Below are 27,458 nucleotides of genomic sequence, written 5' to 3'. Positions count from 1 at the left end.
CGGAATTGTCCACCAAAACAGGTTCTGGTCGAGTGAGGCTTGCCAAGGTAAAGGCTGAAATTGATATTCGCTACTTGCATTGGTTGGTCGGTAAGTCCCAGATGATTGAATGGAGAGGGAATTATGAACTGCATCTTAGATATCCTTGAACGAAAGCGCTATGTACTTGAGACTGATATGACAAGAAATTAGGATGGATCTTAGCCAGTCAAGCGAAAGCCCCAACGAATGCCATTAGAAGAGCTCCAGCCATGACTGCGACACATGCTTCAACGCGCCTGCGACCTCTAAGTGTTGCATAACTCGGTTCACTCAAAAAGTCTTCTGCCAAAAGTTCAACAAGCCCTGCGAACAATAAAAGACCACTGCTGATGGCATTTGTGATACCAACCATCAGTAGTCCCGTAGTGCTGGCTGGATCATAGAAATTATGCAATATCAGGCCAATGGCCTGTCCAATAGGGGTGGTGGTTCCGTAAGCGAGCGACATCAGCCATGGTCTCATGGAGGATGGAGCAAATAGGTCAGGGATCAGCGACGCAATCCTTGAACCCAAAGCAAACCCTTCAAACGTCTGATGAAAACAGATGGCGACAAGAAGGACGATGAAGGATGTGCCCGTGGCAACACTGAGGGCCATCCCAATAAAGATGCTGTGGAACAGGATACCTGCCTCCAGCAGCAGGCATTGCAGTAATTGTCGCTGTGGATTGTGTCTCGGTGACTCCATATTCGTCCTTTGGTGCATATCGGCATGAGAATGTCGATCGCTAGAGGACGAGCGTCGATGAATGCGATCGCTCTTCCTGTCAAATGTATTGTGGTAGTGTGGCCTTGCGAGGTTTATACAGTCAGTCGGCATGCCGTGATTCCTAGAGTTAGACAGAGCCGGCCCATCAGTCGAGCTGCTAAGAGAAGGATCCGACAATGTTGGAATCGCATCTGCTCTATGATATGCTCCAAGCCTACCAGGATTGACACTATGTGCAGGCTCTTGTTCGTCCTCTAAGTCATCATGCAGGTCCAACGTTGGCAAATCTACACTAGCATCATTTATCAGCTGATCATATTCGCTCCCATGAAGATGACCAGCCCCTTTCAGGGCAAAGAACATTTCCACAAGCACGACGACGAAGACTGATATCATGGCGACGAATCCAGCCATGGCACGATACGTTTCACTCCAGAAGCGAGGGAGACAAGGATCAGTCAATGAAACAAATGCGGTAGGCAGCAGATGGACAAAGGCAGTAGCAATCAACACGCCTGTTCCAAAATGCCTAGATAGAAAAAGAAATCGGCGCGGTACGGGTAACCGGGGAAATCGACGGGCAAGTACAGGGAATGAACATGCTTGCACCTATGGTATTAGATTCTGGAGACTATGTAAGGTACAACAGGAGCTGAGACATACCAAGAGTGCTCAGCACAAGTATAAGAAAAAGAGCTAGGACGTGTATTTTGGTATTGTAAACACCTCTTTCTTTTGAACCACAGGTTGCGGCATGGTCGTTTGAGTTTCGCCGTGTTATCTCAGCTCGAAGAAGAGTATCCGGAATACTCGAAACAAACATGTTGGTATTTTCGAAGCCTGTGACATTAGCAAGTTTCTAAATGGTGCTACCCAGGGAGCGCAAGAACATGCAAAGAGAATACGTTTGTAGTGCACAATCAACGTCTACTTGCTCTTGGCTGTACTATGACTCACCAATACAGCTAATATTAGCCTGCTCCCATAATGAAGTTCTGTTCATTCTTGTTTAGGGGCCCGTGGATATTTAGGACTTCCGCTCTATTCATGACCTGGTAGTAGGCTTTGGGCGCGGCCTCTGCTCCTTGAGTTAAAGGAGAACAATCTCAAGACAAAAGTGGGGGGAACAAACTGCCACAGATACTATCACTCAGATACTTGAGTGTGCCTCTGAATGACTAGCCTAGCAAGAAGAATTTGTAGTTTGTGTCATGATCTTTTATCGCAGGCAAATGCATAGGATTGTTCTTGGACTCACTCGATGGACACGCGTCGAATCGCTGATAATCTTATCTTACCCTGCTTATGTAATACACTAAATGCTTAGTAAGGTAACAGTATTCCGTACTCCGTACTAAGTTAGTAGTAAGTTACGAGAATGCGCCTTCCTCACTGCGAAAGCGGTGGCCTGTCCCGTCTCTTTTCCCTCATCATCATCATCATCCTGGTTGTTGTGATTACAAATCGATTAGCAAAAATAAATAAGCAGTTCTTTATTCCATCCTCAGACTACTTATGGTTAGGGTATACTTTATCTATTCAAAATACCTTCGGCAAAGACCTGACATACCGCTGGAGTAGCTCCAATTGGTATCTAGAACAGAACCACATGTCGATTAACAGCAGCAGTGGATGATAATGCACCCTGGGCTAGCCATGGATAACTCTAATTAATTAGTTATTAACTAGTTTAAAACCCCCTTTTTAGTCAACACATAAGTACTGACTGTCCTGCCGTCAACTAATTCAGGTATAATGTGGTTAATACAGTCTGGCAGATTACTACCTATAGTAGGTTTTTCAAACGGAATAAACGCTCGTACTATACGAAGAAAGCAGGGTAGACAATTGCCAGCCGCATTGCTCAAACCACTGCTCTATGCTTGGTCCTTTTTTCTTCAAAGATTTTTTTTGCAATAGATGACATCAGTACAGTACGTGGAGTCTGCATGCTTAGTCTTCCAATGTGCTATCTATTTCTCAATTTGGTCCAGCCACTCACACCTTTTACACGAGAAAAATCGCTGCGTACAGTCGATAAATCCGGACGGTATGATTCCGAGATTGCATCTGCATCAATAGACCCCGAATCGCAAGCAGTAGCAGGAGCCACGAGAGAGCACTGAGACACAGAACGGCTTCGTTCAAGAGTCATGTCGTCCCATTCGCGTCTTTCGAGCAGTTCCCATTCTGCACTCGCCAGCTCCCCCATCAATGTCGATTTCAGGTTGTCTATGACCCGGATCGGAGGTGGAAGCCTCCACGTGCGCATGAACTCTGCACTCTCGGCAGCACCCAGAAATGAATGCGCGGTGCCGTGCGAATAATGTCCTAGCATGGGGAATGACACGGTTCGATGAATACTAGTCTTGGGTAGGATTTTAGTTGTCTTCGTCTTTACGTGAATATCTCGACCAGCAAATGCTCTCGTTAGGGTTGATGGCTGTGCAGGAGGTGCAACAAGTAATTGCCATAAATTTTTCCCCATGTCGCAGATATGCTCCCACGAATCCGATACAGGATTGAGCCCCTGAGTGTGGCAAAGCCAGGCAACGTCCCAAGCTAGTAATGTCGCTCCTTCGAGGAAAAGGGCGTAGGTGGCGGGATCCTCCTTCGCCAACCTAGGAAGACTTTTGTCGATAGTTAAGGGCCTTGGCCGAGAGAGACGGTTTGAGTCAAATCGCGAATTTTCCGCCGGAGTAGGTCCGAATTGTTGTGAAGCCGGCAGCCGCGAGTCAGTGTTTCTGGAGACATACGATGCAGAGGGCGTGAAGATAGTTGGCAAAGGATAATTCCGGTGAGGAAGTGTGATTTCTGCGGGGAGTCTCAGAGATAAATAGTGAGAGACAAGAGCCAGCAGCTGGGCGACATATGAGAACGACGTTGATATGTGCGCGGGCGAGGTGCCTGCTCAGACGATTAATACCCCAAACATACCAAGCCGAATTTTCCGAGGCATACTTTCCATTCAGATGTCTGAGATCGACCAAGTGCATACCGCCGATTACATAGGTCTCTTGCATTACACCATCAATCATTCTCAACTCTTGCCGTAGCTCGTAGAGGTTAGCTGCTTCTCGGCAGAGAAATATCCGTGCTTCTGTAGTCTTGCTGTGAAGGGAGTGCCACAGATGGTCAGTCCTCTTTATATTGTTCTGGATGCTGGCTAGGATTGCTGTTTCGCGCTCCAAGAGCTGATACTTTGCGGATTCTGAGTCTGATTGTCTTTGTGCTAATGATACTCTGCGCCGGGAAATTTCGAGCCTTTTTTCTCGAACTTCGCTTACCAACCCCTCAATGTGGCGCGTAAGGACTGTTGTTTTCGTAGATGATTCAATTCCCTCATGAACAATGATCCGTGAGATCCAAGTGGAAGGTACTCCGTCATCGTCTCCAGGTGAAATGTTCTTGTTTTCTGGCAGGTCGGCGCTACGCTGCCTTGACAACACCGTAGCATCGATTTCTCGCTTTAGAGACTCTTTCTCTAGTAGCAGCGTGGCATTTTCGATCCGCAGCTGGTACAGTTGATTGCGAGCACACATAGGACAAATACAACGTAGATTTAAGCCCGAACCACGGAAACATACGTGACAGCTCATTTCAACTAATTCGACCTTCAGGTTGGCTAAGCATTGGGGTGACACTGGCGTGGTTTCGTAGTGCGAGAGCCCATAAAAAGCTGGCTCTTGTCAGGCTGTCTTATCTGGTAGCTATATCTGCCGCTCTTGGAGGAGGGAGGGTCTCTCATAATTTGTCAAAGTGGCAATTAAATATAGCCGCAAAGGCAGCGACTAATAATCCTCAGCATGCTGCAGGAAAACGGGTCGCTGCTTACGTCACCTCTCCCCTACACAGTGGTTAACTAATTGACCAACTAATGACTACTTGTTGTTTGGCTCAGTGCAATCTCAATGTTACCGTACATATCTTATGGAGACGAACGTTACCCTGCATAAACACTGTTTTGGGTCCAGTAGAAAGCTGAACTGGGATGATCAACTACTCGTACACATGGAACAAGTCAGTGGACCTTATATCTTTATCCTGCTCACAGATACTCTTCGTGAGCCACAGAAGGGAACACGTAGGTCAGTGTAAATTTCAGTAATGTATGCCTGTCTATACTTTGGCATTGACCGCTACTCCGCTATTTTAGTTCTGTTTCTTTTATTTCCTCTTAACGTAATCGGACACCCAACCGGCGCGACACCGAACCGTCGTTCCCTATATAACTACCACTATAAAAATAGCAACTTTATATTTTTAACTATAAGAATATTAGTAAAAGTAATATAGTAAATTATAATATAAAGCTAGATAAGATTTATTATAAAGAGAATTTCAGCTATATTATCTTAGAATATAGTATAAAATATAGTATTATTTCTTGATTTATATAGCTTTACTAGACTATAGCCAGTATATTTAAAGTATAATATATCTAAAATATCTATAAATCATATATTTAAGATATATATTATTATAGTTTTATCTATAACTTATAAGACTTATATATAAAGAACTGTATATCTTATTTGATTTATCTATTCTAAATAAAATAATAGAGTTATGATTTTTATAGTGGTAGTTATATAAGAAAATAACGGTTCGCTGTCGCGCCGGTTGGCTGTACGATTACGTTAACCTTTTCCCGCTCGATCCTGTAACTCAAGTGCTCTTTTTGTCGGGTATTCCATTTTCAACCCCTTGCGGACGGAGTCGTGTTGTCAAGCTTTCATGTTACCTGTCACTATAGAATCTCTAAGCACAGAAGCGGATTTGACCGAGAATGTCTCATCAGAGGGCGGGTGGCCGCTCAGCAGCCGCATGTTCTGAAGCTGTGCAAATGGAATGTTTGTCCGCCGACGGCTTGAATGCGCATGACTGGGACGAACTCGAGAATAAATACTACAGGGCTATGGAAAAGCACAAAGAAGCAGAAGTTGTTCTCCAAAATCATACTTCTGAACTTCTCGAGGTTGCCCTTGTTTTTCTTCGAGCGCGATTCTCATTCTAATTTCCGCCTAGATTTTTATGGTATGGTCTCAAACGACGATTAGGCGAGACGAAACGAGAGCCTTGAAAAGGTTCGCTTTCACCCCGGCTCCATCTGAGAAGGACGTAACTCATGCGGAGACTATAGATTCAAGACTCAGATGCAACATGTCCAGCATTCCGAAGAAAGCTTGAAGAATAAGAAGAAACACTGTATACCAATCTTCGAGACACCAAACTTTCAGACCGGAGAACCTGCTAATCATAGGCTCAGATATCGATGTTGTCAGGGCATTCGAGAATGCTCTCGCATTATTGGACGACCGCGTTTAGTCATTCTTATGATCAGTAGGCCGAACATAGATCATCTAGTTTCACGCTCATTCCAGGCTCCTTTGCAGGGATCTTCGCTGCAGGCGGTTTCATGCTGTGCGCGATCCACTTATATCAGAGCATGTGAACTGTGCCTATGAATGACTGTCAGTGCTGCTCAGAATTCGAAGGACTTGAATTATGTCCTACTTGGAGCGAGACACTCGATATTATAATCTCACACTTCTGCTATCATTGTGCATGTCCATCCTTCGAATAACATTGTTCAATCCGGCGTCGCTGCGTCCTCTGGTGCTTGCTAGGAGATTCTCCTCTTCGGCTTCCTCGGCTTCTTCATCAAGTGAACTTTCGTCATGTTTGAGAGGTCGAACGATTGACATGACAAGGACGAGAGCGTAAACCCCTGGGGTAAAAATTTGTCAACGATATGGCCTTTCCTAATGTACGAGAGTTTGCGGAATTTTGTACCTATAAAAATGTATTGAGACCAGAAAAGTATCACACCGAAGACAGGAAACTGTGTTGCGATTTGATTAACAAATGTGCTAGTGACACTAGGCGTGCAATTTCGCTTTGCAGCTATATTGTTGGCTGTGTCAGAACATCGCTTGATGAGATGCTTTTGATCCGAGCAACTCGATTGTCCTTCGAGACTTGGCAGGCGGTCGCAGAATGTTTGTGAGCCAAATGTTGCGTATTGTGAGACCACACTCATACACAGTGAGTAATTCATTGACAAAATTGTCAGCATCAGGACTGCTGACAAAAGCAGAAGAGCCTGTGGAGATGTATGGCCACTTCTGACCTGATATATTCTCACCCAAATGAACCGGATGCCTATTGTAGCAATTCCAAATACTGAGCTGCAGAATAGTAGTAGAGTGATTATGGTGAACATAAGGTAGTCGAGTGGGAAGATCTTCGCAGATTGAACAAAGATTTGATCCATCGGATTGAATATGTGCAGGTTTTTGCTGAGGTACCCACAATGGTGCTTGCAGAGTGAGCTGCTGGTCTGATCGATAGCTGTCAATAGCATAGATATCGATATAAGCGACGCGATTAGAAATAAGGTGATACCGCCAATAACCCTCAGTGGGCGGCATGTAGCATTGGCTTTTAGACATAATTTAACCACCCAGTTTCGACCCTCTGCGTGAGCTTCCTCTGCAAGGCGTTGGCGCCGGATTAATGTCCTCTCCTCTCGAACAAGTGTATCCAGTTCTCTACGATCTTTGGAGGACAAAAGTCCCGAGTTTCCTCCACAGCGGCGATCCAACTGGCGTTGACGCTCTCTGTTTGACTCAAGTTGCACGGCATTGGCGGCTTTCCATGTATCGTTCGAGGCCGATAGAGCCTTCAATGCCTGTATAGGAAGGAGTGCGAGACCGGCGGAAGTGTACAAGATGTAAGAAGGCACTCCGATCGTCATTAGTACCCCAATAGTGAATGCTAGGGCTCGTCGGCCTCCTACATAATATATAGACAAAAGTCAGCTTCATGACGATACCGAGTCAGGACAGAGTCATCAGCTTGTACCTGACTAAGGACAAATGAGGCTCAGGAAAAGGCGGAGGCATACGGTTGTCAACCAACGAGTAAGTAGAATATACACCTTCATTGTCATACTCGGCTTTGGATAAAGGAGCGAGAGCGCCGACCAGAAGTAGCACTGCGACGATTGCAACAAACGGAATAGCATACTTGAAGGCAGCCCAGAGTCGTTGTACCGGGGTTTGTTCACCTGCCTCACTAGCCACCTCATCATATTCTTCATACCAGAAGTAAACAAAGGGAATAACCAGGAGGCATAGGATGGCGTCGAGAGAATAGAGTAAGTAGTATATACCGGTCAAAAGAGACAGGTCCTTGTCGACAACATTCTGGGTGGCCCAACTTTCCCTCTTGCCCAGCGTCGAGGAGGTGGCTGAAGAGACCAAAGCGACGTCAACCGGCAGTAAAAGTACGGTCGCAAGAAGACTCGCGATAGTAAGAATACACGTTAAGGTCACAACCTGCGATCGATCTCGAGGGGTTTGATAGAAATGTACTAGGCACCAAGCTATCAAGCTCGCAACGGCTATCACAGTGCCATATATGAACCATATCAGGGACACTTGCAGAGAAGCCATCTAATATGAACAAAGGCTCACATGGAGTGGAAGACTGGATATGAGATAGCTGAGGTGAGAGACTTGACACATCAGGTACTCCTACCCTGCACATAGTAGCATGTATGTCGAGCGGAGTTAGAAAAGCCTGAACTACCTAGCTACCTAGCGACTGTCTGTTACATCTTACGTCATCTACGGAGTCTGTCACGTGAATATACCATCCAATCGGTTCCAAGCTTTGGTTTTTTGTCTGCCGCTCGACGCAACTCTCATTCCATTGTATACGTACTGTTTGTTGTTGCGTCGCCGGCCTATCCTACGTCCCTCATTCCTCCTACTCAGAAGCACCCAATGTTGAGAAAACGGCAAGGCAGTTAAGTTAAAGCCGGCCGGCCGGGGAGATCCTTTCTCTTCCAACAACACAAACGCAAATCTCTCCCCACTATCGCAGATGCAGTGCTATACCGATTTGGTGTCCCCTACTGGGATCACTCACTCATTGGCAATACCCTTCCTGACCGAAAAATGCAACAATCTTATTGTCGTGAAGACCTCTCTTCTCCAAATTTTCTCATTACAAAAACCTCTTGGCATCCAAAGGGTGGAAGCGCAATCCAGCGCACAAACTACGAAACTGGTTCTGGAGCGAGAGTACCCTTTGGCCGGCACAGTAACTAATCTGTGTCGGGTCAAGATTTTGAAATCCAAAAGTGGGGGAGATGCCATTCTCATCGCCTTCCGCAATGCTAAACTCAGCCTGATTGAATGGGATCCGGAGCGTCGTGGCATTTCCACAATCTCGATTCATTATTATGAGCGAGATGATCTGACCCGTAGTCCCTGGGTCCCTGATTTGGACAGTTGTGGCAGCATTCTCAGTGTGGACCCAAGCAGTAGGTGTGCGATCTTCAATTTTGGGATTCGCAATTTCGCGATCATCCCCTTTCATCAGCCTGGGGATGACTTAGTGATGGATGACTACGATTCGGACTTAGAGGGCCGAAGTGCGGAGATTCAAAGTCTTGGGGAGGTCGGCGATCGCGAAAAGGTTAAGCAGGGCTTGATTCATCAAACCCCGTATGCTCCATCCTTCGTTTTACCACTGAGTGCATTGGATCCATCAATTCAGCATCCCATAAGTTTCGCATTTCTATACGAATATAGGGAACCGACGTTTGGAATATTGTATTCACAGGTTGCGACATCGAGTGCGCTTCTGCAGGAGAGAAAGGACATTGTGTTCTATTCCGTGTTCACTCTCGACCTGGAACAGCGAGCATCCACCACATTGCTTTCAGTAACCAGGCTACCAAGCGATCTTTTTAGAGTGGTAGCACTCCCGCCTCCGGTTGGTGGTGCTTTGTTAATTGGGTCTAATGAGCTGGTGCATGTTGACCAGGCTGGTAAGACCAACGCCGTTGGGGTCAATGAGTTTTCCAGATCTGTCTCGGCATTTTCTATGTCAGATCAATCCGAATTGGCTCTGCGCCTGGAAAACTGCGTCGTTGAAACTCTGGGCGATGGTAGTGGGGACCTGCTTCTAGTGCTATCAACAGGAGCTTTCGTCGTCCTAAGATTTAGGCTCGATGGCAGGTCGGTCTCTGGAATATCCGTGCACCTCTTACCTGCTCAGGCCGGCTTTATCTGTCTGAACTCTGCTGCTTCCTCATCAGCACATATTGGTGAAGGTAGGCTATTTGTAGGCAGCGAAGGCTCGGACTCCGTCCTCCTTAACTGCTCTCTGACATCATCAAGCTCTAAGAAATCTAAGCCTCTGTCGAGACAAGCGGTGGGTGAGTCGGCAGGCATCGATGATGACCAGAGCGATATTGATGTTTACGAAGACGATCTATACTCTACATCACCAGGAACAGCACCAATTGGAAATGCCTCAGTGGCTGAGCTGTCTTCTGGAGTACGTTACTTTCATCTCATCGACAAACTCATCAATATCGCCCCTGTGAGAGACATCGCTCTAGGCAGGCGCTCAGTGTTTGCAAGCGCAAATGACGACCGCTCCGAATATGATCCTGCTGGGTTGGAGCTGGTCGCAGCTCAAGGCTCTGATAGTGGTGGGGGTTTGGTGGTGTTGAGACGCGAGCTCGATCCTGATGTGATACACTCTGTTGGTATTGATTCTGCGGAAAGTCTCTGGACAGTCACCGTAGTTCAGGGAACAGATGCGGTGACAAGTGCCCCAGATGGCAATCAACCACAAATGCGCTGTTTTGTCATTGCTTCCAGAAGTAAAGGCAACGATAAGGAAGAGAATCTTGTCTACTTGGAAGACGCCGGTGTTTTGACACCGTTCAAAGCTCCAGAGTTCAATCCAAATGAGGGTACGACCATTGATATCAACACATTGATGAGCAACAAACGGATAGTGCAAGTTCTAACAAATGAGGTTCGAACCTATGACAGCGGTAAGCCTTTGAACGAAACTTTGCTGACATGATTTTGCTGACCAAGAAGACCTGGGTTTAACTCAAATTTATCCCATTTGGGACGATGACACCATCGATGAACGGATGGCCGTCAGTGCCAGCTTTGCGGATCCCTGCCTTGTAATTCTCCGGGACGATTCCACGTTATTGTTTCTTCAAGTCGATGATAGCGGAGATCTGGACGAGATTACTCTACATGAGCAACTCGCAGCAAAGACTTGGATCTCCTGTAGTCTGTACAATGACAAGACTGACACATTTGCTTGCGTCAACCCAGTCTTCAAAGGACAGCTTGATGGTAGCCTCTATCTGTTCCTGCTAGACCAGGATTACAGACTCCACGTAAGTGCCCCGCGCAGGGTGTGAGCTTGAGCTTCCTGAATGGAGTGGTTGTATGTACAACCAATCTTATACTTACTTCATGCCCAGGTTTACTACTTTCCTGATCAAACCCTGGTAACTATCATTGAAGGAGTAGCTGGGCTGCCGCCAGTGTTATCCTCCGAAGTTCCAAAAAGAACTGGAACACGGGAGCCGTTGACCGAGGCCCTTGTTGCCGATCTTGGGGATCGCGCCTGTGCTTTGCCATACTTGATTGTACGCTCAAATACTTTCGTGTACACTTCAAAATGTTGCTTACTGATACTCCTTCCCATTTCAATAGTTGCGGTCCCAAACTGACGAGATCAACATATACAAACCATTTGCCACAACTGGCGCAGTTGATAGAAAGCTTACCCTGCGCTTCTCGAAGGAGGCTACTACAATTCTTCCACGAGTACAACCTCATTTAGGCTCAGAATCGACTGACAAAGGAAGACGTAAAGCGCAACCCTTGCGGATACTTCCCGATGTCGCAGGGCTTCTTACCGTATTCGTACCTGGGGCTTCAGCTGGCTTTATCGTCCGGACTTCCACTAGCTTACCGCATTTTGTACGCTTAAGAGGACATCATCCACGAGGCGTAAGCATTCTTGGATCTCTGGCACCAACGAGCAGATTTGTCTTTCTTGACTCGAATGTAAGCCTCATCTCCCCGTTGCAAAGCGGTGCAACGATTATGCCCAGGGTTGATAAGCTAATGCAACCAGAACACCATTCGTCTGTGCCAAATGCCCTTCGGCATGCTTTTTGACCATAAATGGCCTCTGCGGAAGGTACCACTGGGTGAACAAGTCGATCACTTAACTTACTCTGCCTCGTCAGGAACGTATGTGCTTGGTACTTGCGAGAGGACTCGATTTCGACTGCCTGAAGATGACGAATTACATCCTGAATGGCGCAATGAAGGTCTGGCTCTATCTGTGTTTTAAGTATACGTGCTAAATATCATCAGTTGTTTCATTTCTGCCTCAAGTGCATAGAAGCTCTCTTAAAATCATCAGCCCCAAGACATGGTCAATCATAGAAAGGTGAGAGGTGGCAATGGAAGATCCAGTCCATATAGTACTAACGTCTCTTCGACGCCTAGTCATTGTCTAGGTGCAGGCGAGTACGTCATGGCTATGAAGAATATCAGTCTCGAGGTATCAGAAAACACCCATGAACGTAGGGAGATGATAGTTGTCGGAACGGCGATTGCGCGCGGTGAAGATATACCATCGCGAGGTTGCATATATGTTTTTGAGGTCGTCAAAGTGGTTCCGGACCCTGAGAACCCGGTAATGGATCGCAAATTGAAACTTGTCGGCAAGGAACTGGTGAAGGGTGCTGTAACTGCACTATCTGAAATTGGTGGCCAGGGTTTCATCATTGTTTCCCAAGGGCAGAAATGTATGGTCAGAGGTCTCAAAGAGGACGGCAGCCTACTTCCAGTTGCCTTCATGGATTTGCAATGCTATGTTAGTGTTGTTAAGGAGCTGAAAGGCACTGGTATGTGTATCATTGGAGACGCTACGAAAGGATTGTGGTTTGCTGGCTATTCGGTACGTTACCCTAGATGACTTCACTGTAGGGTATTGTGATCAACCTGACGAAATTTATGCGTTTCTAGGAGGAACCATATAAAATGAGTCTTTTCGCAAAAGACCTAGACTATTTGGAGGTAGCAGCCGCAGACTTCCTTCCCGATGGCAAAAGGTTATTCATTGTCGTGGCCGACAGTGACTGTAATATTCACATATTGCAATATGATCCCGAAGGTGAGCGTTATTATGGTTGGCGTCGTTGCAACCTTTGACTGACTCAATGCAGACCCCAAATCCTCAAATGGCGACAGGCTACTCAGTCGCAGTAGCTTTCATACCGGTAACTTTGTCTCTACCTTAACCCTGCTTCCACGTACGATGGTCTCATCCGAGCTGTTACATTCTCAATTGAATGACATGGATCGGGATCACCAAGCGCCGCTCTACCAGTCTCTCCTAACGTCGCAAAACGGGTCTTTTGGCTTGATCACCTGCATTTCGGAAGAGGCGTACCGCCGTCTGTCGGCTCTGCAGTCTCAATTGACAAACACTCTTGAGCATCCTTGCGGTCTGAATCCTCGCGCGTTCCGCGCTGTCGAGAGTGATGGTACTGCGGGAAGAGGGATGCTGGACGGTAATCTGTTGTTCCAGTGGCTCAGCCTGAGTTCACAGCGTAAGACCGAGATAGCAAGTCGGGTGGGCGCAAATGAATGGGAGATTAATGCTCACTTGGAAAGCATAGGGGGTGATGGGCTTGGCTACCTCTGACATGGGTTTAAACCTCATCATTCATACAAACAGATTGATGTGATGCGGACCTCTCAGCGCTACGCCGGCCTCTTTGCTGAACAAGCAGCATCTTCCTGACTCGCAATGGCGCGGGGTGTTTGCGACCTATTCCTCCATTCCGTGAAGCTGAATGAGGCATACGCAGTGCATGTACTTATTCGGTCTGTGGCAGATTCAGGGCTAAGTGCAGAATCAATTGACTTGTGCCCAGATTGCAAAGCAAATGGGGCAAGGCTGGCTATTAATCCCACTTATTGCGGATCGAAACTATACAATGCAATGCAAGCTCGACTTGGGATCAAACTTGACCGGTGACTGCGCGCCAATAGGAACACCGTAGTAGCATCACAATAATTAGGCATGGTAATGAACTTAACAACTCCGTAACTGCGACCGGATGAGAGGGCAAAAGAAAGAACATAAGCGGAAGGTAGTGGCGGAAGAAAAGAAGAGAAGTGAGGAAAAGAAAAACCAGACAAACAGAAAAACCAGGACGACAGGAAAAATACGACAATCAAGAACCGCTAACGCCACTGCCCTGACAAGCAGAACTCCAGCACGCCCCAGCCCGCCCATCGTTGTCGATCCATTCCTATATCCGAAGACCGATATATCTCTGCGGGAGCCATGCGTCAGTGGGTTTAGTGAAGAATAAATTAACCAGACAGCTTGCACATTACGGCAGATTGCCAATGAAGTAGCGGTTGAAAGCGTGTCGAGCACGACATGCCCGAACAGAGGCACAATACTGAAAGTGTCTCCATCCGTATAGCTCGACCACCTCCGTATAAAACTCGACCAAAACCTGTATGCTTTGGAAGGAGAGATTTTTTTTCCGATTTAAATCCCGTAAACGGTAGATAATCCGCGATCATTGACTATGTCCTTTCAGAAGACGTCTTCTGCAGCAAAGTATCGTTTGCTTCTTCCTCGTGCGGCCACAAATTTGACCTCCGGTAGATTGGTGTGATGTACTACATGCGGTCGATATACAGCATCAACGGGCGCCTGCCAATCATCCAATCCCAATGGGAAGTACTCGTACAATAAATCGGCACTCTCATTCGGAAAGGGAAGCGTAGAGGCAAACGGTTGCTGCATGTTTGTACTACTCAAGAAGGGTAGTGATGAGCATTCAGATCGAGATAGCGCTTGGGGCAGACCATGGGACAGTTTCCGCATCTTTGCCGGGGGCGCAGTGCCGTCTGCTGTGGAATTCCGTTGGGGAACATCATTTCCATACGACGAAGCTGATCTAGCTGAGTCGTGAACATTGATGCTTTCCCCACCCTCTTCCTCGTCAAAAAGAGACAGATTGATAGGAGCTGAGATATTATTATGTTGCCTTTGTGTATCCGTAGGCCGCGGAAACTCTGGACTCGATTGGGCATATACAGTCGAGTGAGGCAGTGGTGTGGAGTGAACAGTTTCCCCCACAGCAGGCGAGATCTGCGTCCAATCAGCGTTAGCCGGTGGCGGAACCATACCGCCTTGGGAGACCGTGGTCTCAGGTGAGCTACTTTTCACCGTCGCCTTAGCTTTGGCTGGTGTTAAGTTGGAGGCCGGGGCCGAATCACTGGTCGGTGTTCGATTTACAGTAGCGGATTGGGCAGACTGGGTATTTTTTCGAGAAGCAGCAGCGCTGCCGCTCAGAGGTAGGTCTTTGCGGGATTGAAAGTTGCGCGGACTACGACCTCGAACAATGACAGGTCCTGACTGTATCTCGCAGATTGGGACCCTGGCGCCGGTGGATAGGGTCGCGATGACCTTCAATCGGACGACAAAGTGTTGTTGGAGCTCTTTTCTGCGACCATTGTTGGCGGTTGCGACTCGAAATTGTAGCCGCTTCCACGCAATTGGGAAGGTAGCATAGTCGGTATCCAGGTCCTGGCCAGCCATAATGTCCAATGGAATCGGAGGCGGCTCTTTCTCGACTTTAGGGTTGGTGGTGCTCTGAGTGATACTAACGCCATTTGCTGGGGCATTGCTGTCGTCTGCCGACTGATTCTGACTTGCCGCAGGTGTTTTCCAAGGCACCGAGATAATCTTGACTGAGTTGCCCTCAACGGACTCGGTGGCAGAAACAGTCAACTCTTGGGCAAGGATGGGTATTCGGTCGCCTTGCTCCGTCATGATATATCTCAAGCTTCGCGGCAGTGTTACCGACCCCGTGATCTGAAAGAGGTTCCGCCGATAGCATGTCAGCTCCGCACCTTGCTGGGGCGGGGCATTGTCCATTGGCGAAGTAGTCCAGGGCGACTCCGCCAGAAAGAACATGCCATGCAGCTGGGCTGCAAGCGAGACCGAGGTGCGCCGCAGTGAGTAATCGAGCAGAGTAAAACTGTACGCCGGAAGAGAAAAGCTCAAGAGTTTGTTGTTGTGGTCGATAGACGAGTCTGAAGATTGCTCTGGAGGGGCGGGGTCAAAGGATGGCACTATGTCTGTGAATGGGTCTTGGTAATCTGACGGAAACCGTTTCAAGCCTGTGGGTGGTACACCATGTTGAGCAAACGCAATGTCATCGCCGCTAGCCCGAGATGATGATTAGCTGCGGCAAGATTGCAAATCGGATGGGTGATTATATCCATATAATACTCACCTAACGAAGGTTTCCGCCTCAAAAGTTGAGCGCTGGTCAGGCATGTCCATACCAGACATCGAATGAAGGTAGTCGGTCCCTTGAAGATTGCTCAAGGACAGTGGGCTTGCCAGGTACGGCATAGCTATAGTGTCAAAGCCCTCCATGCTGCGAAATTGGCCCTTGGAGGCCTCACCTACCAAGTAGACCAACAGAGAAGGTGATCAGTCGCCAGAAAGTGGCAACAAAACGTCAAAGGGCGCAAACTAGGGAGAAGAAGGAGATGAAGAGACTTGGAATGAAGGACGTGAAGGCGATGGACACGGGAGGAGAAGATGAGGGAGCTCGAGGTGGGCGGGCGGGCGGGCGGCGGCGGCGGAGAAAGGAGGAGGAGGAGCGAGAGGGAAGGAAGGAGAAACAGAAGGAGCAAGACAAGAAGTGGCAGAAGGGTAGAGGGTGTGAGAGGGCGGAGAGCGGAGTGAAGGGTGAACGGAGTGTGGCAGGTAGAGAGGTGGAAAGCCAAATTGATTCCGGCGGGAGGGGATTGTTGTCACTACGAGCGCGGCCTTGGGAGGAAGCTGAAGAGAAGGAACATAAGGACAGGAGTGACCTGATAGGGCTGATGTGATATGAGTGGGAACTCAAAGAAGAATTGAATTGAGTCAAGGATGCCGAATTAGTGGCAGGTTCGCAACGAATCAGGAAGGCAACTTGAACAATGGATTAGACACCCGGTTGCAGTGATAGTTCCGCAATCGTTCCCGTTCTCATAGTGAATAATGGATAGAGATGAGGGGATGGATGGGGTTGAAGAAGCGCACGCGGCAGAGAGAAGGAGAGGGGAGGGAGGGGGATGGGTGGTTGGAGTTGGTAGGGAAGAAGACCCCAGCAACAATGGAAAGCAGCAGGTACAGACAGATATGGAGATAGGAGCGAGCTCAGCTCTGCAGAAGGATGAAGTAATTAAGATCAGGCCGAGAGCATAACAGAAGCGTGAGATGAAAGCGTGAGACTCCAGATTCCGAGGTCAGAGTGGATCTCATTCCCCCGAGGTCAGCAGCCACTCGAACGAATCGGAGCCTCGAGACCGAAGACGGTGTATGTAAGTACCTACGGAGTACGGAGTAGTAAGTAGTTGCTGGAGACTGGAGACTGGAGAAGTATTGGCGACAAGAGGAGGAGAAGGAGACCCGGGAGCAACAGGCGAATGCAATTGCAGGTGAGTGGGACAAACAAGACTAATCCACATTCAGATAAGTTTGACCCCTCGGCGCCCAGGTGACTTCAAGTTTATTGTTATGGTGTACATACGGAGTATACAATAGGCATACATAGTACACAGTAGTACACAGTAGTTACCTATTACCTAGTATTCGTGTCCATGCTCTAGTAGCTACTAACAACTAACTAGTAGGCTTGCACAGACTCCTCCTCCTACTAAATTACACATGATATTGGCAAGAATAAAGCACTGCCGGAGACGGACAGAGAAACCTGCGTGGGGAACAATTTCTATTAATTAAAGTTTACAGCCAGATTGCCTGGTGGAGCCGAAGCCAATCGAGATTCGCCAATTGGTGATTAACAAACAGTCCTCCCTTTCACAGCAGGCGTCCGTCCCCGCCCGCCCAGTCTCCAGGCTCAGTACGTCTTTCTCCCTTGCTGTTTCCGGAACTTTACAAGCTTTCGACTCAAGTCCTAAAAAAAGGAATCCCTCTTAAGGGATCTATGGATACTGATAGTTATAGATATTAGATAGTGGTAGCAGATGTAGGAGAGTCAGTGAGCAAGATCTAGTTAGGTTTGGCCTTGAGGACTAACTAAACGGGACTAAAGAAAGATGAATTCTAGAGAGAAATGGAAATGACACCTTGAGAAATCTCCCGCCCCACCCTTCTCTCTATTGACTCATATTTACAGCCATGAGACCACCAGTATGTCAGGGTTAAAAGGTCATCTACAGTGTAAAACCAAAGACCTTGCAGCTGAACCTCACCACTAAAGAATTCTCCCACTAGGTCGGTGTCATACTCCATGTTGCGGCATCGCAATTGACTTCTTCGAAGCTATGCAGGGTACTGAAGCCCATGCCGGAGAGGCAATCAAGATTGCTGTCACCATCAACCTAAAGCAAAAATCGTCAATGACCAACGCTCATTGCACAATGTATGGGCATGAAAAGTAAGCGACTCACGCAATCCATTATCACAGCTTCAGCGCCTTGTTTGCGAATTTGCTTTATGCCCAGTAAGATCAGACCCTGCATGACCGTGGCGTACTCACCAACCGATGGAGAAATGACAGGAGACGAAATGCCCCCAGCGGCGACCTGAAGAGATCTCAGGACCGGCATGTGCTCCGCCAGAGCTGCTCGTCCACTGTAAACGACGATGCTGCCCAGAATAGCCCCATCGCGGGGTCGGGTGGCACGGATGATCCCACAGTGTGGTGAACCTCTCAAAGCCACTTTGTATATATCTAGAACTCCTTGCCTAGAGCTTGTTTTGATGTGATCCAAAATCGGCTCTGCATAGTCCCTGCCATAAACGAGATCATAAGTCACGTCCGCATTCTGGATGCCGTGAAGCAAGCCTTCCGTTGGCGCCCAAGAAGATAGGTTGCGCATTACAGCGCTACAAACCGGCCGCGAAAGGGCCGTGTTCCATCCTAAGTTCGCAAACCATTGGCGAAGCCTTTTACGGCCCACCGGGTTTGCTGACGGAATGCCTAGATAAATACCCGGAAGGCGAGATCCCAGTTGGAATCGCTTCATGCCTTTTCTTTGCAGAAGTGTTCGGATGGCACGGTTGTGGAGGGAGTTTCCAATCGATAGCTGCCGTCTTGCAGGATGGACGATTAAAGACCCAATGACGCCCGTGCCCGTAGATCGGAAGTAGTATGTGGAACAGAATCCGTATAAGGCCTGGGTGCTGCTGTTGCGAACCACGAAGTGTGCCTCCTCGATCTCTTCCATGCGGAGTAAGAAGCTGCTAGATGTTACACCGAGCAACTCCGAACGTTGTCCTTGCACACAATCGTCCCGAACAGCACTTATTAGGTAGTCCAAGGCGTGGGCGTCTCTATCTTCGTTCCAGCTTTCTACTAACCAGTGTTGTCTCGCCTGGTGAAGTTTTTGACTGCGACTTATAGAGCCTGGAAGTGATCCCATGGGGGTCAACTCTCCGTAGAGTACTTTTACCAAAGCCTCTAGGGCTGTTTCGGTGAAGTCATATGTGCAAACATAACTTCCAATGGACAAGTCCATCGCAAAGTCATATGGTGAGCTTACCGCGACCACGATCAGTGGTTTCTCCCGAGGCTCGCCTGACGGCGTAAACTGGGACCTACAGATCATAGACACATGCCTGGTAAAACCATGCTGGTACAGGTTCCGATTAGCGTCTGCGGTGACGACGATGACTGCGCTCGCTCGATCTATGAGACTCTCATGGATCGGACGTACGCCGTTGGCCGTGTAGGATGTATGCAGAACACGACCACTGCGATGTCGGGAAAGTGATCTGCCAAGCTCTTTGAAAACACTTTCGCCACTCAGAACAGATGCTGTTCGGTCCCATGCACTCGGGTCAAGAGATACATTCAGATGCTCAGTCACGGAGCGCGATACGGCAGAAGCAGGCAATGGCTTTACCAAAGGTGTCAACAGGAGCAATTCCTCGTTCTGTTCAAGAATGTTGGTCAAGGGTATCAGATTCTGCTTATCTCGGACAACTGAGATGGAACTGTTGTATGCTCGTGTAGAAAGGCTGGTATGAGATGGTTGCATCTGGGTGAGTGAAGTAAGACCAGGCGGGTTGAGAGCCTGTTCCCAAGATGTGCATTTTGCTTTGAGGCTCAACACTCTGCGAAGGGACTGTTCAATACGTCCGCGCCCAATGATACCGTTCTCCACACCGAGCTTCAAACCGCTGATGGCTTCCTGCTGAACTTGAAACGAGCGACAAAGAAGGATGATATCGCAACCGGCATTCTTAGCCATTACTGTTCCTCCACCGACGCCGATATTGTGAGTGAGGGCCTCCATTTCTAGGCATTCGGAAACAACCACGCCTTTGAACTGCAGGTCTTTCCGTAGTAAGTCATCAACAACCTGCTCGCTGAGACAAGCGTGCATCACATTGACTCCGGCGGATGACATTGAAACACCTCCAACCATCATCGAGTCCAATCCTTGAAGAATCGCATTACGGAAGGGCACCAACGCAGTTAAACTAAGCTGCTCTAGGGACTCAGTAATGATCGGTACGTCCGTCTGAGACCCGAGAAACTCCAAGTTACCGTATGAGGGAAAATGCTTGCCGCAAGTTACGAGACCTGCCTTCTGATAGCCTTTCAGGAACTCGATGCCGTATTGTGATACCTCTTGTGGGTCGTCTCCTGTGGTACGGACACCCAAAGGCTGATTCCGCACATTGGTCAGCACGTCGAGAACAGGACCCAAAATCCAATTGACTCCAACGGCCTTGAGCTCTTGTGCCGTTGCCACCGCAACTTCATGAGCTAAGCCCTTTGATCCTGTTGCAGCGATACCCATAGCACTGGGATACTGCCGGATATAGATATCATCGTACAGACTGTTCACCCCTCCATTTTCCTGGTCCAAGGCAATTAGCAAAGGCACGGGGTGACCAGCATCCCGTGCGATTGTCTGCAACTCAAGAACCAGTCGCGTAGCATCTTCTGCAGCTGTACGTACATCAGTGCTTGTTTACAACAACAAAGGGGCGCGGTCTTCGGGGAGAAGCCATTTGAGGCTCGAATGAAGAGAGCAGAAGAAATGGGGTACGTGGATACATTTAAGGTTCTTTGCAGACAGTAGAACCGAGCCGAGGTGGTAGTTCTCGATGAGCGAGCGAATCTGGGGACTGACAGATGTTCCATCAAAGCCCATCATGAAGAGTTGGCCCATCTGCCTGCCCAAGCGCCATGGCAAGTACCGCAACTGTTAGCAGTGAACCGCTTACCCACCAAATAAGATCTCGCCGGTTGTTGGAGGGAGGGCGGGGGTGAAGGGGCCGCGCGAAAAAGCTCCGTTAGAGGAGTATAAGAAATCCCATTCGGTTCAGGTATGTATCCAGAGAGACAGGAAGGATGAAATGAATAGACCGAGAACCGTACAATCATCAAGGACATTTAGGGGACATCCAAATGGATACAGAATGAATAGAGAACGAACTTGCCAAGACCAAGGTTTAACCTACCTGTCTAGGTCCTCCCAGCCAGGAGGCAGCATCTCTTTGGGGCCCATGAAGACCCGGCCTGGAACAACTAGTATTTCCTCTCTCTCCACTGACACCGGAGCGAGGCTCGGTAGGTAGAGAGGCAAGGTGAAACGATAATGATGGGCTGCAGACGTCAACGGAAGCTTGGTGGAAATGTTCCGGCAAGGGGTGAGTCGAAACACGAGACAGGCAGGCAACCTTGCTTCCAAGGTCAGGCTTTTTTCTTTCTCCTAATTTGGTCAAATCCAGGCTCGATCCAGAAGGGTGCCATAAACAATTCTAGCAATAGTCGGGATTATGAAAGACAAAAACGGGAGATGCGCACGCAAACACACACACACACACAGAGCACACGCGCGTGAGACGTAGAATATTAGACAGACAGATTAGAAAAGTCAACAGCTGGCAGTTTGATAGATTGAGTTAATTTTTGGTTTGTTCCTTTACTCGTTCCATTCACTTTCATTTATTCATTGATTTGACTCGTTCCAATGTGCTTTGTCCATATCGGGGCCGGATTTCCGAGTCGAAGCAGCAGGGTTAAGTGACAGACGGCATGACTGGATCTTTGTTTGACCGAGAGTTGGTGCAAAGAGAGATCGAGGAGTGACCCCGACCCAATATCGCCGTCCTCGGCATGAGAGCAGGAGTCACATGATAAGGATAATACAACAAACACAGGGAGCTAGTTATCGACGTGTATGTACGGTTACATGTAACTGTTGGTACTTAGCCAGTCTGTTACCATACAATACTTTACACCTCTCTCTCTCTCTCTCTTCCCTAAACCCTTCCCAAACGAGGGGTTGCATGGATTGGAATGGATCAGTGGAATGAAACACTCCCGTTTTTATAAACTTTGAGCTCCAGCTTGCCACGAAGACCCGAATGCAACAGCAGCGTTTTGACAGCCTGGTTACTTAGTTATCATTAGTGCTGTGCTCTTGACTTTTACTAAACATACCTAGTCTTTTTCTGAGTAATCACCCAACCATCGACGTAGAGTTACTTATCGAGGATGAAGCTAGCTAGCTACCTAGAGATGACGATGGCGGATGACGACGGACGAGCCTACAGTCCTATGCCACCTCTATCTGCAACGTTATCTATCATGTTCAGGTTTCCAGTCATGCTATTCGTAACAAAGGCTTTCTTGCATGTCCACTAGTGATTCTCTCCTACATATTCATCCTATAGCACGGTGACGATTGGGACACATGCAGCGGCAATCTTTGGGTGGTATGGTATGGCCACTGCGTCATCGTTCGCTCTGAATTCAGTCTAATACTCCCATATGACTGGAACTCCAAAGGATCAGTGTGTAAGAAAATTCCGTAGGTATGTACAGGACCCTGTAGTACACTGTCATCAGTCTAAAAGGGAAGCCGAAATGACCCCGGCGAGCATCACTTATAAAAACCTCCCGGATCAAAGTAGCATCATTTTGTCACACTTCCTTCCACCGTCCATATTGGAACTGCTACAGAGCCATGGTTTGACAGAAGGCTAGTAGCCACGCTTCCTATCTGCTTCTAAGTACTTACAAACTCCAAAATCCCTTTCATTTCTCTCCCAACCGGAAGCCTCAATTTTAAATTCGTGTTCAGTACTACTGCCCACTTCGCGCTCAAAGAGTCTGCCTCGTCTCTCCTATTCTCTTCCCTCTCCACTGCCTCGCAACTTAAAACTATTTGTCTGTTGGTTAGCTTCAACTTTGCAAGGTTGAGTCGAACTCATCTCCACTTTCCTATTCTTAGGTATCGATCAAGGTTTCTTCCCTCACATCACGCGAAATTTTCCACCATGTAGGCCACCTTATCCCTTCCAACCTGTGAATATAGGCTGATCATAGTTTCGAACAGGCGAGTGATAATTCGCGACACGGCCCTAGAGGCCTCAGAATACATTGCGGATTATATTATCAGTAAGTGAATAACTGTCTTAGTCTACATGCTCCGAAGATGATGTAGCTTTGCTGGAGTAAATCTAACTCGATATAACCTGTCTTCTCTTCAAGGCCGCATTAAGTCATTCCGACCAACCGAAAGTCAGCCATTTGTGCTCGGCTTACCAACAGGAAGTAGCCCGGAAATCATCTACAAGACTTTGGTAAGCCGGCACAGAAAGGGGGAGATATCCTTCAAGAATGTCGTAACTTTCAATATGGTATATGAACTCACTTCTTCCCACGAGGATGCAAAGCGTTTGTTGACCTGTGTAGGACGAGTATGTCGGATTACCTCGGGACCATCCAGAATCCTACCACAGCTTCATGTATAGGAATTTCTTTTCCCATGTGGACATCCCACCCCAGAACGTCAACATTCTTGACGGCAACGCCCCGGATCTCGCAGTCGAGTGTGCTTCCTTTGAAGCCCGAATCAATCGGTATGGCGGGATTGAACTATTCCTAGGTGGTGTCGGCCCCGATGGACACATTGCTTTCAACGAGCCAGGCTCTTCATTGAGCAGTCGTACGCGAGTCAAGACTCTGGCATATGACACGATTTTAGCCAATTCACGGTTCTTCGGCAATGATGTAGATCGGGTACCGCGACATGCACTGACTGTTGGCATCCAAACTATTATGGAGGCACGAGAGGTGGTAATAGTCGCTACCGGTGCTCACAAGGCTCTTGCAGTGGAGAAAGGCCTTGAAGGAGGCGTGAACCACATGTGGACGCTTTCAGCACTGCAACTGCATCCACACCCATTGATTGTCTGTGATCGAGACGCAACCTTGGAATTGAAAGTCAAAACAGTGCGTTATTTTGAATCTATCGAACAGTCTGGTACAGACGCGCGCACCCAAGGCCCGCCTCTCGCCTATCGACCTCGGACGCACGTTCCTGCCCCAGTAGGCCTGACCAACACGCCCCCGGAGCTTACACCCCAAACCACTCCACTTAAAGTCCCTAAAGATTTGAGAATTAACACGGAATTGAGTCGGTCGATGGAGGATGACGAACTGACGCCGGACAGTATGTCCTCACGGATGGTGGACTCAGCAATCGGTGGGCTGGATTCGGCATTGAAGGGGGATCTGTTCTTTGACAGCATGGGAGCGAGGGTTATTTCTTGAATTTCGCCCATTCGCATAAGCTCGGCCTTAGAAACAACTCGGGGTTCGTGTTGAGAGGTGGCTGGGTCGAGCTAAAAACCGTCCCGGGAGAGTGACCTCACACTTTTGCTTGACATTATCACCAAGTTGGCTTTGTACTTTCAATGCGGACGTGGTTCATGAAAAATAAGCTCCGAAATATTGTCATATCATCTCAGAGCTGGGAAAAGAAACCTTATGAGCCTCGCGATAGAAATTGGGTGTTACTGTTTTTACATGGTTCAAATAATTGAATGTCATTCACAATGGGTCCATCACTTCGTACACAGTAAGTTGATATGTCCGAGCAAGAGATGCTGCAAATTGGTATCTTCCAAAGGGTATAGAATATTATAATGTGGTCTGCCACAGTAGATTTGGCTGGTGGACATGCTGGGCATAACAAAGTGCTTCGTCTGGACGTAGATCAGAATGGGAACATTGACACAACAAGAGCATTGACACGGGGTCCTGTACTAGCACTAGGAATAGCAAGACTTAGATCCCATCCCATCAAAAACGGAGTGGAGGCGCACCCATCCACTTACTGGCTGTCTGAAAAGGGCTGGTTCTTGATGTGCTGTACATCGAGAAATTGTTCTATACAAAGTTTGAGGGTCACATGACTATAACTTGGCGAAGACGGTGGCCACCGCGCCATTCATATCCACAAGGGTGCTCTTATTTTTGACCCAAGCCTCGATACCCTTGCGTCCATTCTCAACTCCCACCCCGCTCTTTTTCCAGCCGCCAACGGACATTTCGGCAGGGCTCTCACCCCAGCTGTTAATCCAGGTGATACCAGCCTGTAACTGATCGATAATGCGATGGGCCATGTTCAGGTCTTTAGTGAAGACCCCTGCAGCGAGGCCGAGCTCAGTGGTATTTGCTCGTCTGACCGCTTCTTCTACCGTTTCATATGTTAAGATAGACATCACAGGGCCAAAAATTTCTTCTTGGACAATGCGCATGTCATCTGTACAGTCGGTGAACACTGTCGGGCGCACCCAGAAACCGGATTCCAGCTCTTGCGGGACACTGGGCTTGTCCAACCCGCCTGAGAGTAGCGTGGCCTTGTCCGTCTCGATACCATGGCGAATGTAAGATAGAACCTTCTCTAAGTGAAGAGCTGAGCTCAATGGGCCGAAATTGGTCGAGTCGTCAAAGAGGAGCCCGGGACGTATGTACTGCATCTTCTCCAGAAGGCGCCGCTCGAACGCAGTCTTCATGCTAGCAGGAACGAACACGCGAGTGCCGTTGGTGCATACCTGACCAGTGCTGTAGAAATTGGCCATCATTGCCCCATCTACGGCATTTTCGAGCTCCGCGTCCGGCAGAATGATAAGGGGGCTCTTGCCGCCCAGTTCCATGGTTACATATTTCATGTTACCAGCAGCAGATCCGGCCACTTTCATACCTGTAGAAACTTGACCTGTGAAAGAGACCTTGGCAATGGTTGGATGAGCAGTCAAATACGCCCCAACGTCGCCGGCACCATAGACGACATTGAATACACCGGCAGGGAGACCGGCTTCCGTGTAGATTTCGGCCAGAGTCTGTGCATGCAGTGGGGTGAACTCACTTGGCTTGTAGACCATGGTGTTTCCCGCAGCCAGACACGGAGCTGATTTCCAGAGAGCACTGCGCACAGTCTTAGATATAACTTCACTGAGGATACTCGACTTGACCAGTGAGTGAGGAGAAGCGCGAACTTACATTTGGATGGGATAATTCCAAGCCCCAATTCCCACGCAGACCCCTAGCGGGGCCTTCTTGGTGTACACCCAGGCATCTTCTCTCAACTGCGTGGTCTCGCCGTTGAGCCCACCGCCGCCGACCAGATTCGCATAGTATTCAAGTACATCGGCTCCAGTGACGACGTCGACAGTGCTTGTTTCACTATATGCCTTGCCCGAGTCAAGAGTTTCGACGCGAGCGATATCGTCATTGCGCTCGCGGAGCAAGGTGGCGGCTTTCTGAAGGATGCGGGCACGCGCAATTGGGGGGGTTTGAGACCATGAAGGAAAAGCCCGATCGGCGGCAGCGATGGCTGCATCTATATCTGAATGCGAGGCAACCTGAATCTCAGCCAAGGGCGTGGCGTTTGAGGGGTTGATAGATTGGAAGGTTCTGCCTGAAGAGGCAGGCTGGGCCTTGCCATCATAATACAATTCGCGAGTTTCGATATCGAAGGAAGACATGGCGCTGATACTGGATTTAAGCCCTATTGGTTGAAGTATGCACGGTCTTTAGAAAAGGGGAGAATAAGTGAGGGAAAAGAAAACCGCGATTGTTACTGACACTGTACCCCTCGACAGGAGGATCTTATCTAAGTTGTTATGAAAATAAAAGCATTGCCCCGAGGTTCATCATTGGACTCATTAGTGGCGGTGGCGCTATTCCTGAAAAGAACCATAGTCTTCACCGCCAACCCAATCTTACTCGGCCCATCCAACGTCCCACCCCAGCCGCAGTGGTGAAACGGCAGAGTTTCACAACCGCGTGCGAAGATTACTTCCTGCATGGAAATGCTTATCACCTAGCTGGGTAGTAGTACTCCGTAAACCGAAGGGCATGCAAATACCTAAGAGAAGATAAGAAACGTGGCAGCCATCTCATCTCGTTACCCATCATTATCCTACCTAATTCGGTATACCTGTGCTGCCGCCCGCCTAGTCACACTCGACCCTAGGGCCTAAGCAGGCAATGCGATCCCGAATTGTCTTCGGCCCTGCATCTCCGATGGAGTGCGTCCTTGACTAGTGCCCCATTTGCGGGATCGTGGCGCGGCCTAGTGTCGGGACTCGTGTGGAGTCTTGACGTCGTAGGAGACAAACGGACCGCAGGAAAGCGAACAAGAAGTTGAGGACCAATGTGCCTCCAAACGTACTGTGTACGTTGATCATGAAGTCCCTCTTGTCCCAGATACTGTACTTGTACAGGAAGGTGAATATAAGCTGTAGACGGACATCATTCACTGGGCATAGAAGGGCGGGATGACAAAAAGGTCCTACCATATACTGGTAGTAAGCACCGGTGTTTGGATAGAACTTCCTGGCCTTCTCTGGCCGGGAAGAACGGTAAGAAGAATCTCCCAATCCTTCCCACTGGGCACACCGCCGAGGCTGAGTCAGCCTCCCCCCCACTGCGGCGCTCTTCCCGCCATACAATGGCTACAATTGGGTGATCCGGAGCCGGTGCCTT

General features: G+C 48.5%; 9 protein-coding genes across 9 annotated transcripts; 3 read left to right on the top strand and 6 right to left on the bottom strand.

Annotated features, from left to right (window-relative positions):
* Positions 1-87: 87 nt before the first annotated feature.
* BP01DRAFT_20500 (putative ZIP family zinc transporter) lies at positions 88-1,959 on the bottom strand. Its single transcript, XM_025571057.1, has 4 exons — positions 1,884-1,959; positions 1,709-1,814; positions 1,415-1,591; positions 88-1,353 (listed from the first exon to the last, which is right to left on the bottom strand). Exons 2-4 carry the CDS (start codon positions 1,752-1,754, stop codon positions 209-211), a joined length of 1,368 nt encoding a protein of 455 aa, XP_025432673.1. The 5' UTR covers positions 1,755-1,814; positions 1,884-1,959; the 3' UTR covers positions 88-208.
* A 681-nt stretch (positions 1,960-2,640) lies between these two features.
* Positions 2,641-4,511, bottom strand: BP01DRAFT_355685 (Atg14 domain-containing protein). Its single transcript, XM_025574758.1, has 2 exons — positions 3,718-4,511; positions 2,641-3,659 (listed from the first exon to the last, which is right to left on the bottom strand). Exons 1-2 carry the CDS (start codon positions 4,348-4,350, stop codon positions 2,721-2,723), a joined length of 1,572 nt encoding a protein of 523 aa, XP_025432672.1. The 5' UTR covers positions 4,351-4,511; the 3' UTR covers positions 2,641-2,720.
* Positions 4,512-5,597: 1,086 nt separating this feature from the next.
* On the top strand, positions 5,598-6,079 carry BP01DRAFT_293565 (uncharacterized protein; the record flags this gene model as incomplete). The annotated part of the gene is made up of 4 exons (XM_025571739.1): positions 5,598-5,729; positions 5,780-5,838; positions 5,895-5,959; positions 6,021-6,079. The coding sequence occupies 4 exons, from the start codon at positions 5,598-5,600 to the stop codon at positions 6,077-6,079; spliced, it is 315 nt and encodes a 104-aa protein (XP_025432671.1).
* Positions 6,080-6,288: 209 nt separating this feature from the next.
* BP01DRAFT_293486 (putative LMBR1 domain protein) lies at positions 6,289-8,211 on the bottom strand (the record flags this gene model as incomplete). Its single annotated transcript, XM_025571736.1, has 3 exons — positions 6,289-6,482; positions 6,548-7,549; positions 7,662-8,211. 3 exons carry the CDS (start codon positions 8,209-8,211, stop codon positions 6,289-6,291), a joined length of 1,746 nt encoding a protein of 581 aa, XP_025432670.1.
* Positions 8,212-8,467: 256 nt separating this feature from the next.
* Positions 8,468-13,521, top strand: BP01DRAFT_20006 (cleavage/polyadenylation factor CFT1). The gene is made up of 9 exons (XM_025571022.1): positions 8,468-10,616; positions 10,666-10,979; positions 11,067-11,234; positions 11,302-11,658; positions 11,729-11,927; positions 11,974-12,049; positions 12,109-12,562; positions 12,631-12,778; positions 12,831-13,521. Exons 1-9 carry the CDS (start codon positions 8,645-8,647, stop codon positions 13,310-13,312), a joined length of 4,170 nt encoding a protein of 1,389 aa, XP_025432669.1. The 5' UTR covers positions 8,468-8,644; the 3' UTR covers positions 13,313-13,521.
* A 583-nt stretch (positions 13,522-14,104) lies between these two features.
* BP01DRAFT_20015 (transcriptional regulator PacG/VIB-1) lies at positions 14,105-16,262 on the bottom strand. The gene is made up of 2 exons (XM_025571024.1): positions 15,933-16,262; positions 14,105-15,860 (listed from the first exon to the last, which is right to left on the bottom strand). Exons 1-2 carry the CDS (start codon positions 16,076-16,078, stop codon positions 14,222-14,224), a joined length of 1,785 nt encoding a protein of 594 aa, XP_025432668.1. The 5' UTR covers positions 16,079-16,262; the 3' UTR covers positions 14,105-14,221.
* Positions 16,263-17,725: 1,463 nt separating this feature from the next.
* Positions 17,726-21,234, bottom strand: BP01DRAFT_355681 (putative beta-N-acetylglucosaminidase). The gene is made up of 2 exons (XM_025574757.1): positions 20,727-21,234; positions 17,726-20,618 (listed from the first exon to the last, which is right to left on the bottom strand). The coding sequence occupies exons 1-2, from the start codon at positions 20,821-20,823 to the stop codon at positions 18,052-18,054; spliced, it is 2,664 nt and encodes an 887-aa protein (XP_025432667.1). The 5' UTR covers positions 20,824-21,234; the 3' UTR covers positions 17,726-18,051.
* Positions 21,235-23,374: 2,140 nt separating this feature from the next.
* Positions 23,375-24,448, top strand: BP01DRAFT_355679 (putative glucosamine-6-phosphate deaminase). Its single transcript, XM_025574756.1, has one exon. The coding sequence runs from the start codon at positions 23,427-23,429 to the stop codon at positions 24,234-24,236; it is 810 nt and encodes a 269-aa protein (XP_025432666.1). The 5' UTR covers positions 23,375-23,426; the 3' UTR covers positions 24,237-24,448.
* A 432-nt stretch (positions 24,449-24,880) lies between these two features.
* Positions 24,881-26,455, bottom strand: BP01DRAFT_373089 (aldehyde dehydrogenase; the record flags this gene model as incomplete). The annotated part of the gene is made up of 2 exons (XM_025576769.1): positions 24,881-25,895; positions 25,971-26,455. The coding sequence occupies 2 exons, from the start codon at positions 26,453-26,455 to the stop codon at positions 24,881-24,883; spliced, it is 1,500 nt and encodes a 499-aa protein (XP_025432665.1).
* Positions 26,456-27,458: the final 1,003 nt, after the last annotated feature.

Source organism: Aspergillus saccharolyticus (genome assembly GCF_003184585.1).
Source record: "Aspergillus saccharolyticus JOP 1030-1 unplaced genomic scaffold BP01scaffold_10, whole genome shotgun sequence".
Lineage (NCBI taxonomy): Eukaryota > Fungi > Ascomycota > Eurotiomycetes > Eurotiales > Aspergillaceae > Aspergillus > Aspergillus saccharolyticus.
The sequence above is the reverse complement of the archived record's forward strand: the minus strand, read 5'-3'. Positions and strand labels throughout refer to the sequence as shown.

Coding starts and splice junctions, on each gene's coding strand:
- BP01DRAFT_355681 (XM_025574757.1), bottom strand. CDS start 20,823: ATGGGCTTTGATGGAACATCTGTCAGTCCCCAGATTCGCTCGCTCATC. Junction 20,619..20,726: donor GTCTGCAAAGAACCTTAAAT/GTATCCACGTAC, acceptor ATGTACGTACAG/CTGCAGAAGATGCTACGCGA.
- BP01DRAFT_20006 (XM_025571022.1), top strand. CDS start 8,645: ATGCAGTGCTATACCGATTTGGTGTCCCCTACTGGGATCACTCACTCA. Junction 11,235..11,301: donor GTGCTTTGCCATACTTGATT/GTACGCTCAAAT, acceptor CCATTTCAATAG/TTGCGGTCCCAAACTGACGA. Junction 11,928..11,973: donor TCCTGAATGGCGCAATGAAG/GTCTGGCTCTAT, acceptor AAATATCATCAG/TTGTTTCATTTCTGCCTCAA.
- BP01DRAFT_355685 (XM_025574758.1), bottom strand. CDS start 4,350: ATGAGCTGTCACGTATGTTTCCGTGGTTCGGGCTTAAATCTACGTTGT. Junction 3,660..3,717: donor TCGATCTCAGACATCTGAAT/GGAAAGTATGCC, acceptor ATCGTCTGAGCA/GGCACCTCGCCCGCGCACAT.
- BP01DRAFT_20015 (XM_025571024.1), bottom strand. CDS start 16,078: ATGGAGGGCTTTGACACTATAGCTATGCCGTACCTGGCAAGCCCACTG. Junction 15,861..15,932: donor GAGGCGGAAACCTTCGTTAG/GTGAGTATTATA, acceptor ATCTCGGGCTAG/CGGCGATGACATTGCGTTTG.
- BP01DRAFT_20500 (XM_025571057.1), bottom strand. CDS start 1,754: ATGAACAGAACTTCATTATGGGAGCAGGCTAATATTAGCTGTATTG. Junction 1,592..1,708: donor GGCTAATATTAGCTGTATTG/GTGAGTCATAGT, acceptor CTAATGTCACAG/GCTTCGAAAATACCAACATG. Junction 1,354..1,414: donor ACTTGTGCTGAGCACTCTTG/GTATGTCTCAGC, acceptor CATAGGTGCAAG/CATGTTCATTCCCTGTACTT.
- BP01DRAFT_355679 (XM_025574756.1), top strand. CDS start 23,427: ATGTATAGGAATTTCTTTTCCCATGTGGACATCCCACCCCAGAACGTC.